The sequence below is a fragment of the Folsomia candida genome, unplaced genomic scaffold (genome assembly GCF_002217175.1).
Source record: "Folsomia candida strain VU population unplaced genomic scaffold, ASM221717v1 Fcan01_Sc004, whole genome shotgun sequence".
In the NCBI taxonomy this organism is placed as follows: domain Eukaryota; kingdom Metazoa; phylum Arthropoda; class Collembola; order Entomobryomorpha; family Isotomidae; genus Folsomia; species Folsomia candida.
The window spans coordinates 4568315-4579142 of record NW_019091196.1 but is presented as its reverse complement, the minus strand read 5'-3'; the positions used below and the strand labels follow the sequence as shown (position 1 = coordinate 4579142).

General features: G+C 41.5%; 5 protein-coding genes across 5 annotated transcripts; 2 read left to right on the top strand and 3 right to left on the bottom strand.

The window, feature by feature from the left end:
- Positions 1 to 356: 356 nt before the first annotated feature.
- Positions 357 to 2062, bottom strand: LOC110849535 (7,8-dihydro-8-oxoguanine triphosphatase). Its single transcript, XM_022096954.2, has 4 exons — positions 1742 to 2062; positions 1457 to 1652; positions 941 to 1181; positions 357 to 869 (listed from the first exon to the last, which is right to left on the bottom strand). Exons 2-4 carry the CDS (start codon positions 1633 to 1635, stop codon positions 660 to 662), a joined length of 630 nt encoding a protein of 209 aa, XP_021952646.1. The 5' UTR covers positions 1636 to 1652; positions 1742 to 2062; the 3' UTR covers positions 357 to 659.
- Positions 2063 to 2181: 119 nt separating this feature from the next.
- On the top strand, positions 2182 to 4308 carry LOC110849533 (GPN-loop GTPase 1). The gene is made up of 7 exons (XM_022096953.2): positions 2182 to 2334; positions 2449 to 2806; positions 2872 to 2978; positions 3102 to 3359; positions 3422 to 3651; positions 3740 to 4002; positions 4065 to 4308. The coding sequence occupies exons 2-7, from the start codon at positions 2488 to 2490 to the stop codon at positions 4169 to 4171; spliced, it is 1284 nt and encodes a 427-aa protein (XP_021952645.1). The 5' UTR covers positions 2182 to 2334; positions 2449 to 2487; the 3' UTR covers positions 4172 to 4308.
- LOC110849536 (mediator of RNA polymerase II transcription subunit 11) lies at positions 4192 to 5090 on the bottom strand. The gene is made up of 3 exons (XM_022096955.2): positions 4883 to 5090; positions 4537 to 4817; positions 4192 to 4468 (listed from the first exon to the last, which is right to left on the bottom strand). The coding sequence occupies exons 1-3, from the start codon at positions 4950 to 4952 to the stop codon at positions 4322 to 4324; spliced, it is 498 nt and encodes a 165-aa protein (XP_021952647.1). The 5' UTR covers positions 4953 to 5090; the 3' UTR covers positions 4192 to 4321.
- Positions 5091 to 5125: 35 nt separating this feature from the next.
- LOC110849532 (EKC/KEOPS complex subunit TPRKB) lies at positions 5126 to 5928 on the top strand. Its single transcript, XM_022096952.2, has 3 exons — positions 5126 to 5302; positions 5358 to 5480; positions 5542 to 5928. The coding sequence occupies exons 1-3, from the start codon at positions 5162 to 5164 to the stop codon at positions 5851 to 5853; spliced, it is 576 nt and encodes a 191-aa protein (XP_021952644.1). The 5' UTR covers positions 5126 to 5161; the 3' UTR covers positions 5854 to 5928.
- Positions 5929 to 10544, bottom strand: LOC110849531 (macoilin-2). Its single transcript, XM_022096951.2, has 10 exons — positions 9941 to 10544; positions 9717 to 9858; positions 9434 to 9663; positions 8595 to 9362; positions 8331 to 8463; positions 8233 to 8266; positions 8052 to 8149; positions 7828 to 7995; positions 7615 to 7763; positions 5929 to 7546 (listed from the first exon to the last, which is right to left on the bottom strand). The coding sequence occupies exons 1-10, from the start codon at positions 10021 to 10023 to the stop codon at positions 7144 to 7146; spliced, it is 2208 nt and encodes a 735-aa protein (XP_021952643.1). The 5' UTR covers positions 10024 to 10544; the 3' UTR covers positions 5929 to 7143.
- Between the last annotated feature and the right edge of the window lie 284 nt (positions 10545 to 10828).

The following is a 10828-nucleotide window of genomic DNA, read 5'->3' as shown; positions in this document are numbered from 1 at the left end:
CGACGATAACGTCAAGAAGAAGACGAAGAAAAAGGAAGATGTCAATCTTTTGTATAAGAATCCAAATACAGGAGGAGGACTTGACATGGCGACGACGACGACGATACGGCCGGCACAGAACCCGGTCGAAGTCAAGAGGAGTGTCCAAATTTTTGAAGGAATTGTCCCCGAGAGCAAAATGCCAGCTCCAGCTCCACCACCGGAAAAAAGTAGTGGCAAGAAGGACAAGGGACACGATAAGGTGTAGATAAGCCATCATCGATAAGGTTAGATTTTTCATCTAGTTAACTACTTGCATATTTCGAGCAGGCAGAATTTTACTTTACTAAAAATAAATAAATAAAATAAGTTTTAAATCCGCAAAAAATTAAAATATAGAATTTATTGAATCAAATTATAAAATAATAGTTGTTAACAAGAGGTGGAAAAGCAGGTTGAAAATTGTTCTAATTTTTTGATAAGCACTTACATAAGTCGTGCAAAATTATACAAATTTACAAGTTTACAAATTTATAAACTACTTATAATTTTGATAAGTACAAATCGTGCAAATGACTCTTTTAAGGAACTTTTTGGCAGCAGTATTTAAAATGGAGTATTATTCTTATCTTATCGAGAGATCGCACCTCATGGAATCACAGCTTGTTCACTTTCTTTCATCACGGCGCTGGCACCACTACTTCCGGTTCCATTGTTTCTCCCATCGTGACGACGGGGAGAGCTTTAATCTTCTCCCATAAATCCGGCATGGCGACGGGGTCCCAGTTCTCGGAGGCGAAGACATCCTTCTCGTCCCAGGAAGTAACTTGATATCCGGATATCTTGGCGTAGTCTTCGTTAAAGAAGAACATCCCACGGAAACTTGTCCCCTAAATAAAGTACAATTCGTAATTTCGCAATTTAAAAAAAATGCAGGGTTTTTGTCAGGATATTTACATACCTTGAAAAAGAGGGGGTACCAGATCCTGTCATCCGGCCACATAAAGTCGTACGGGACATCGGCCTTGTCCCACCATTTGGGGGCCATCTCCTCACTCTCGACCAGTTCACCGGAGAAAGTTTTCGTTCCAAAAACATGAACCTCGTGGACGCGGGGATTGCCCTGATAGAGAAAGTGGATCAGGCCGAACTGCTGGAGATCAGTGGAGCTCACAGTCAACCCACATTCTTCATTCAGCTCCCTATTTACAAAATACGTTAATTAAATTAGATTGATATTCACAAGATTTATGGAACAAACTGACACAAAATTAAACGAGGCATGAAAATTGCAGAGATTTTTGTAAACTATGTATGTAACTTTACAAAGACTGAAATTTGCAATTTCGCAAACTTGCATACAAGTAAACCTTGTCAAGTTTGAGAAATTACATACAAAAAACTGTACCTAGCTTACAAATCTTGCCATACCTTATGATAAAGAGATAGTATCTCTATGGCTTATCTATTTCCTCACCTTGCCGCCGCATCCCTCACATTTTCTCCGGCCTCGACTTTTCCCCCAAATCCGTTCCACCTTCCATGACCGAACCCCCTCTTTTTCATTCCGAGCAGGACTTGATCCCCTTTTTCGACAAAGGCGAGGGTCAATACTTGTCTGAAGGCCATTCCTCCTCCTGCTCCCGCCGTCGCCATGATTTCTCCTCCTTCTCCTAAACCAAGTATGCAATGCATGCTTATCAATCAGTCAAATCTGAAAAGTCAGGCAGATGATGAAATTCAATGAAATGAATGACCTCACCTTATCTCTCCCCCAACTCTTCTTCTCTTGACTACTTGGCTTCTTACTTGGGTGATGGAGAGTAGTTGTTGCAGAGAGAGAGACACCACGGCGTCAACTAATCCGAAAAACCGAGCCGACGTCTAAAATCTAAAAGCGAAAGGAGTGTTTGCCTTTCTTTCTGCTGCTACTGCGGACGGATCGATGGTCGTCTCTCAGCAGCACTTGACTTGCAGGCCTCTTCTGCCGCAGTCCGAAAATACCCGAATTCGGAGAAAGAAAAAGAGCAGGGTACCCACCAGACCACTCTACAACACAACAAAGCAGAGCAGACAGACTACCCGGCAAGCAAAAAACAATGCTCGAATTTTCTCCCGTTTTTTCTCACTCGTTCTTCTCTCTCGCTCGCTCCAAAATCTGATCTCGATTGCCCCGAAGGTTGCCAAACTCAAATGGAAAAAGAGACGAAATTTCGTCGCTCGGTTTTGTTCTCACGTGGGATTCGGATTTAGTTTGGGGTTTGAAATTCGACAAGGTTTTCGACAAGGTTTCGACAAGGTTTTTGGTAAGGTGTTCGACACGGTTTTCGGCAAGGCAAGTATCCAAATTCAAAAGTAAGTTTGACCTTTTAACTCCTCAATTTTATTATCAAAATCAAGTTTAATTTTAATCTTGAATGATGAATTGTTCGTTAAAATTTGAAATTGATTTGATTTCCTGTTTTCCAGAAACTATCCATAATCTGGCGGAACTTGACCTCATCAATCATGGACGCCAACCTCCCCAAAGAAATTCCAGTCGCCCTCGAAATGCCGAACATATCGGAAAAGATGTCGAATCTCACCGCCACCACGTCGACATCAACGTCGTCTAGTGACCCTGAAGCTGCCGCCATGCTCGACTCCGCCGCCGCCGCTGCTGCTGATCACAACGGTCCTATTGTTCTTATCGTTGTCGGGATGGCCGGCTCGGGAAAGACGACGCTCACTCAACGCCTCACGGCAGAATGTATCCAGCGGAAGTCTCCTCCCTACATAATCAATTTAGACCCAGCCTGTCATAATCCGCCTTATCCGGTCAACATTGGTGGGTAGTGGATAATTGATAATTGACCTTTATCTTTAAGTATTAATGATAATTAAATATGATAGATATTCGGGACACGGTTAATTATAAGAAGGTCATGCAAGTTTACAACCTCGGACCAAACGGAGCCATCGTCACGTCCCTTAATCTCTTTGCGACAAAGTTTAACCAGGTTGAGCTCATTAGGCTAAAAAATTATCGATATTTGTTTCACTAAATTCATTTTCTTAAATTTTCCTTACTCCATAAATTTCCTAAAAATTCAAAATTGAATTTACGACTTCTTTTTATCCAGGTTTTATCCCTCCTCCTAGAAAAGAAGAAGAAGCATCAATACATAATTATCGACACTCCCGGACAGATCGAAGTCTTCATGTGGTCCGCGTCCGGTAGCATTATCACCGAATCGCTGGCCGCCCTCTTTCCCACTGTGTTAATCTACGTCACCGACCTCATCACCAACAAAAACCCGGTCACATTCATCTCCAATATGACGTACGCATGTTCAATCCTTTACAAGACCAAGCTTCCACTTGTCATCACGCTCAACAAGGTGAAAGAAAATTTGCGAAAAATTTCTCCAATTTCGTGTGTTACTAATTTACCTTTCCACAGCGCGACCAGGTCGACCCCTCCTACGCAACGGCCTGGATAACCGACTTCGAAGCGTTCGAAGATGCTGTAAGAAAGCGGGACGACTACTCGGCAAACCTCGCCTCCTCCCTCGCCCTCAGCATGGAAGAGTTTTACAAAAATATCGACTTCACCATTGTCTCCGCCGCGGATGGATTCGGAATGGACGAATTTTTCAATTCTGTACAAAAAGCTGTCACCGATTATGAAACGTAACCTAAATTTTTAACTAAAAAAATACTATCGCATGGGTCATCATTAATTTTAATCATTAATTTTAATTTTAAACACAACTTTCAGCGTGTATCGCCCCATGTACCAGAAAATGCAGGAAGACCGCATCGCCGCACAAGAAAAGAGGAAAGCGAAACAGATGCAGAAATTGAGGACGGATTTATCTTCGTCAGCACGTAGTACTAGTGACGACGCTGCTGAAGAACCGTCCTGTTTCATTCGTTCTGGACATGACGCCGGGGCAGGATTGTCACTCAGATTGGATGATGAAGATGAAGACACGAGTGACGAGGATGCCGAGAAGGAAGATAATTTAGGGCTTCTTAAGAGTAATTGATTAATTATCAATTAAAGATTAACCAGGTTGTTACTAATTTTTTTTGCTGCACAGGAGATGCAGACCAGGATGAGGAAACATTTGGCGAAACTTTTACGCGACATGTGGAGAGTAAAAAGGACGCAGCATTGACAAAAGATCCCACTATGGGGAAGAAGTAAATGAGAACGACGGTAATAAATCCTGAAGAAACTCGATTTAATTTTTGTATACAGAATAATTAAAATTAATTAAATACATATTTTGTAAAATTACTTGATAAAAACGTTTATAAAAGAATTACTTTATATATAAAAAACGTTTATCCTTGATTAATGTGGCGCTGAATGGCTATTAATTCCTTGCGAAGAAGTCGGCATCGTTGGCCCGGTCACATTTGGGTTCTGCTGAGGGTGACCTTGACCTTGTTGACCTGCCGCAGCTGCGGCGGCGGCCGCTGCTGCTGCCATTCTTTGCCTCTGTAAAAAGAAAAATGTTCTTATCGTACTTATTTCTTGTTGGCGACCTTATCTTAATATTTTCTTACCGCAGCCAATCCAGCCGCAACGAACATGTGATTCCTCCCCCTCTCCAACTCGATGACCTTCGATCTCATATGTTCACTTCTATGCCAGGCCATTTGTAAAGTCTTCTGCGCCGCGTAACTCGACCCTTCGTGCGCCTGACCGGTCGAAACTTGCGTCAAATAGTTGATATGCTTACCCAAATCTAATTCCACGGTGTTTAACGTTTTGATAAATACGTTCGTGTGTATGTCCACTTGCTTCTGGGAGGGCTTATCTTTACTCATTTCCGTCAAGACTTGTCCTGCACGAGAAGGACAATTTTAAAATTTCAGATTAAAGTTTTGTAAACTAAGTTAGTAATGTTACCTGCACTTTGAAGACAGCTTAGAATATCGTTTTCCACTTTCTCCAGGCCGGCAAGTCTTTCCATCGCCATGATGATGATAACTACTTATCGTAAAAATGGCAAATTTATAAATTACAAATAATTGCAAACTTTACGCTTCTTCTTCTACTTCTGGTTCTGATCAAGTTGCCCACTAAAAGTCAAAACATTGAACAAGTTTTGCCGGCGTGTCTCATTTTCCACGTGAGTCAGTCAAAATTTCTGAAAAATCGTGTCAAAATTTCGAAATTTCTCCCACGATGGATCTCCAGTACAGTCTCGTGTGGGAGGAGGAGAACAGTCTGGTCAGAAAATTGTATCGAAACGTGACAAACACAACCCAACTTAGGAAACTCATCTTCTCCGCAAAATTGCCATTTACTCTGTTGAATCCAAAACTGGTAAGTAAATAAATATCTTATCTTTTACTCCTTATCATCACATTGATTATCTCAGATCGTCGACCAATTCCAAGTCTCCGTCGCCGTGACCAAGGCTCTCTTCAACGTGAAAGAAGCCACAATGACGACGCGATCCTTCCCCACGGAAATCCTTTATTCTCTCAGCCCCTCAAAAAACGTAAGTTTTCCGCAAAACTACAGTTTTTCTTGAAATAACTAACCAATTAAATATCCCTCAGATTTCCGAATCGCTCAACCTCTTCAGCGCGCAAGACGGCGACACGGACATTCTCATCATTGGAGAAAAAGCGCTCTGGGCCAAAGTCGGGGAACAAATTCTGGGCGAAGAAGTCAATCTGGACCAACTCTCGACCTTCACAGATATTCCCCTGGTCAAAAAAGTGTATCAAGTCGGGGAGGAGGAACTCGCTTCGTCAAGTCTCCTCGATGCGGTCGTTACTCGAATGGCGTGCAAAGAATGGACGTCCAGCGCCGTCACGATGTCGTCAAAGCCAAACGCCAACAACAACAATAAGTCGACCCCTTCTTAACGTTCACTACTCGCCAATTTTTTTTTTACCATGCAACTTTTTTTCTCAAAATAAATCAAACCATCAATCCTTCAATTTTGTATGCTGCTGCTTTAGTAAAGACCTCGACCTTTGACTTGACCACCATAATTAATTACCTCTCCAGGCTGGTCAAAGATCTCGGCATTTTTATTTTATTTCTGATCAAGTTTTTTCACATTCAAATTCACAAAGTAGGTTTTACACATACTTTTTTTTAAATTTTACAACATTTATCACTTACTTCTTAGTTTTTCATTAGTACACAGAGGACACGCAATATGTATGTATATAAGTAAGTAATAACAATTTATTTATTTTAACGAGATGATTTTTCATGATGACATTTCACATGACATGACCTTTGACATGTCATTCTCCTTCGTTTACTTCATCTTTTTTCTTCTTCTTTCTTCTAGCTAAGAAACATCAATTCAACGACAACAATTATTCAATGACGACGAGGACGACGGTCCCCGTAGAGAGAGAGAGAGACACAGGATTTGCGGGTGGCAAGGGAATACGACGACAACGAATAATAGTCGCGCGCACCGTCGTCATCAATTTGACTGACAATTTAAGCGACTCACAACGACAACGGTGGGTGGGGATGATGTAAATGAGGGGTTACGTACGTTTACACTTTTTTTTCTTCTTCTTCTCACCAAGACGAACATTGACGAAAACATTTTTTAGACGAAGACACGACTCAGCGAGAACTTCTTGTACTTTGGCGAAGGTTTTGGTGACCAAAAAAATTAAATATTAGGCGGAGATGAAGATGAAGACGAAGAAAAACTAAATTAATGTTAAAAAGTACTCCGTGTCCAAATTATTAATTAATAATTAATTAATTATCTACTACTTTTTTGACTAAAGTAAACTTTCTAAACTAACTCGAACGAAGACATAAAGTTTTTTTTAAGTACGTTTCAGTTTCATAGTTATTTTCTTTCTCAAAATAATTAATTTAGTCAGTTTTCGGTTTCGTTTCGTTAAGTACATAAACAAAATGCGATTGGATTTTAACTCGAAGTTTACGAATTTTAATATAAATCCGTGTTTAAATTTTCCTTTAAAAAGTTCAACAAAAATAATTACAAATATGTACGATTAGAATAAGAAGACGGTCAAATTATCAAGGTCAAGAGGTCACCGCTAACCACCACCAAGTAAAGTACGGCATATTATGAAACAGTTCAGTTTAGTAGATAACCGATGATTGATGACGAAGAGAAGTTATCTTTGATGAGATCCTGTTTCACACTTGATTTATGACTCGATGAGTGGCGAGAAGGTGAGATTCTCCCTTCCTCCACTGCCCGGGGGAGATTGTCCCCCATCCGCCACACCCATCAACGTCTTTAGTCTCGTCTGCTGAGGTTGTTGCTGCTGTTGATGACAGTATTGTTGCTGTTGTTGTTGTTGTTGCTGTTCTTGTTGCTGCTGTTGGAGTTGAAGTTGCGAAATGCAGGACAGATTTTGCTGTTGTTGCCGCATCACGTTGACGTGTTGATTGTGATGGTTGTGGTTTAAATGGTTGTGATTAGCGTTTTGTTGATGTTGCTGCTGCTGTTGGGCGTGATGCGAGGTGTAATCCGATACGGCGAGGAGTTCGACGTACTTGGACCGGATTTCTTCCAAGTCTTCCTCCTTCACTTTTAGCAAAGTGTCCCTGCAAAACAAATTCATATAATTTCAGTAAAAATTTGGCAAGGATTATACTTCTATCATCGTATTTACCTTATCGAGAGCTGTCTTCTCGCTTCGCCCAGGGCGGAAAAGAGATCCAATTTCAGTCGCGTTTCAGCCCCCAGACTCGACTCGAGGTGAGCGTTCTGATCTTGCAGTGCGGACAGGAGAGAGAGTAGCTTGGCCGTCTCGGCAGAAGACTGAAAAAAATCATATCATTATCCTATCTAATTTTCACCTTATTTTTTTTAATTTGATAAGCACCTCCTTATTTTTCTGTTCCAACATCAACGTTGACTTGACATTTTGAAGCTCACGTTCCAAGCGGATCGTTTTATCTTCAGAGATTTTCAAGTCCCTTCGCAACCCGTCCTTCTCCCTATCAGCGTCGCGCAGTTTCCGTTTGCAATCACCGGAACATTCAAGCGATGCCTAACAAGAATGTTAGTTTAGTTAATTGGTCGATCTATTAATTAATATTTACCAACCTTGGTCTGCTTCTTGATTGCGCTGTCCTTCTGACGACGCTCTTCCAGCAACTTTTTCTCATAACTTTGCCTCTCCTCCTGACTCTTTGACTGTAAAGCTGCGTACCAAAAATAACAATTTATTTTTCTAATTAGCATTTCTCCCCTCATTTATATCAATTAAACATTAATATCTGCTAACCTGAGTATTTTAGTTGAAGGGCTTCGTGTTCTCCCTGCATAAACAAACAAACCGGACGTTAATTTACGTATGTCCAATTAATTTACATCAGTATTCACCTGAAGGAGTGCCACGTCCCCCCTGAGATTCCTTTCCGACGTTTGCACCGCACTGATCTGCCCCCTCAAGTCGGATTCAACGGAACGAACACTGTGCAGATCGCTTCTCAGCCTTCGAACTTCAGACTCCAGCCTAAGCACGAAAAAATAACAAAATTATGTATCTCTTTTTCAGTCACAAATTCAGAAAATGAATAAATTATCAACTGCAATCGTACAAAATTAGTTTAATAACTAATTAGTTAATTAATTTGCTCCACTCACTTAATACAACACTCCTCCTTCTTCTTCTTTGGCGCTAACAACGCCGCCGCACAGGTCGGACACGGGCTCGCGTACTGAGAAGACGAAGACGCCATGTGATGACTGCTGTTGCTGAGTGGAGACGCTGCCGATGAATTATTTGCCGCTGTTGCTGCACTACTCTGCGAGCTGGCTGCTCCAGAAGACGACGACAAATTCGAATTAGAAGAAGCGTTGTTGTTATTCACATGGTTGTGGTGATTGTTGTGATGATGAGAATGAGAAGACTGCTGCTGCTCCCGTGGCGAAGACGACGACGCCATAGCGGCCGCCACGCCGTTGCTGTTGACATGTTTCGTCGTCGTCGTTGTTCCCCCGTTGAGGAGAGACGTTGACGAGGAGGATGGCGACGGTGATGGCGATGCGTTATGGTGGTGATGGTGGTTATGATCCATGAGAGATAATGGCGATAAAATGTCCCCATTTTCAAATGATTTCCGCCTTGCCGTGGTCGGGGAGACTTTTCCCTTCACTAATACTGCCGACCCGTTCACCACGTTCTCATTGTTGTTGACGATGGCGGGTGACGACGTCGTCATTATGGTGAGAGGAGGTGGCGGTGATGGCGACGGAAGCTGCAAAGGTGGCGCCAGGTTCGGAAGAGCGTCCCATAGGATGGAAAATAGCATGTCGTTCTGTCGCCCGACATCATTTCGGGTGCGCTGTTTTAACTTTGTGCCGAGAAAAGACTTCACCGCGAAGCCGAGTGAGACCAAGGGGAAGCCCACGCTGAAGAAAAGGAAGTTAAAATTTTAATGATGATAATTAAATCTTATTATTAAATTAGTAGGTTTCCTCACCAGTGGGCGGCAAGAGGACTAATTGGTTGTGTAGGGAGCGGTCTTATGCTCTTCCCGTCCAGATAAATGAGCGTGGGGATGAGGAGGAAGGGGCCCAGAGGTGTTAAACTCCACCCCACTTGACCCCACACTGCCAACGACCCCAGCAAAAAGAGCCACGCCGGCGGAATAGCGCCCAAACATATGACATCCACCGAAACCACGATGCACACGAGGAGGAGAGCGAATGCCTAATTAAATTAATTAATTACTTTCACATTTAATTAATCAACTAATCACTCACCACTCCTTGAAACTTGTACGCCTCGTACGCATTGTGGACCAGAAGATAAATAGGGTAAAGATATTCCAAGCGGAACTCGAGGAGGAAGTCACCCCCCATCACGGCAACCCAGAGAAGGACCAACTTTACGTAAACAACCAACCTAAACCACCAAATTTCCATATTAATTAGTTCCCCTTAATTAATTACCATCATCAATTAACTCTCAATTTTCTTTCACTCACCCCGTGTAAAAACCGTCATACAATTTAGGAATCTTTTTAACAGGTCGGCGCGTCTTGGTCGCGTCAACATTCCGTCGCTTCATCCCGAACACGGGCGAAAATTTTCGCTCATTGACAATCACCTTTCACACCACACTTCCGGTTTTACGACTTCAAAAATATACACTTTCAAAAAAAGACGATTCTTAAATATTTCTCTTAAAAATAATTAGAGTTCTTCTCTCCCTCTTCTTCAACCAATAAATATTGCACCGAGATAAAAAAAACGTATAATATCACAACAATAATTAATTAACTTTTCGATAACCACCAATCCACGTTTTTCAATTAATTGTCAAAGTTAAAAGAACAACAAACAAGAAATAAATTCTTCGCAATTAAATATAATTAATTACTTTGACCAAGTCAAGAAGAACCAGGTTCGTGTCGATTTCGTCGACGTGTCCGAGTGGCGAAAAATAATTGTCCCACTGTTCGGAACAGGAAAAGAACATTATTTCATTATTGCAATCCTTCGCTTCGTGGTGGTGATGTCGACGACGACGGAAATATGGTGTTGCTAGATCTCGTATCGTATGGTTTTTGGTTGGTGGAGACAAAATCGATCGATGATTCTTGGGCTGCTGCTGCTACTGAGAAGGGGACGGACATAAATGATGGGGATAAAGTTGGGCACGATCTTGATATATTTTTAGGATAAAGTTAAATTATGTAAGTTTTTATGTACTCTTTAACAAATAATTAATTGTTCATCTGAACCTATTTAGAACGTATTTAAAACTTATGAGTTTATAATCTCAGCAAAATAAAAATTTCGCTTAAGTTTTTATGCAGTGAAATTTTCAGTTCTAAAATAGGGAAGTAAAGTAGGAAACGTGTAAATTGAGA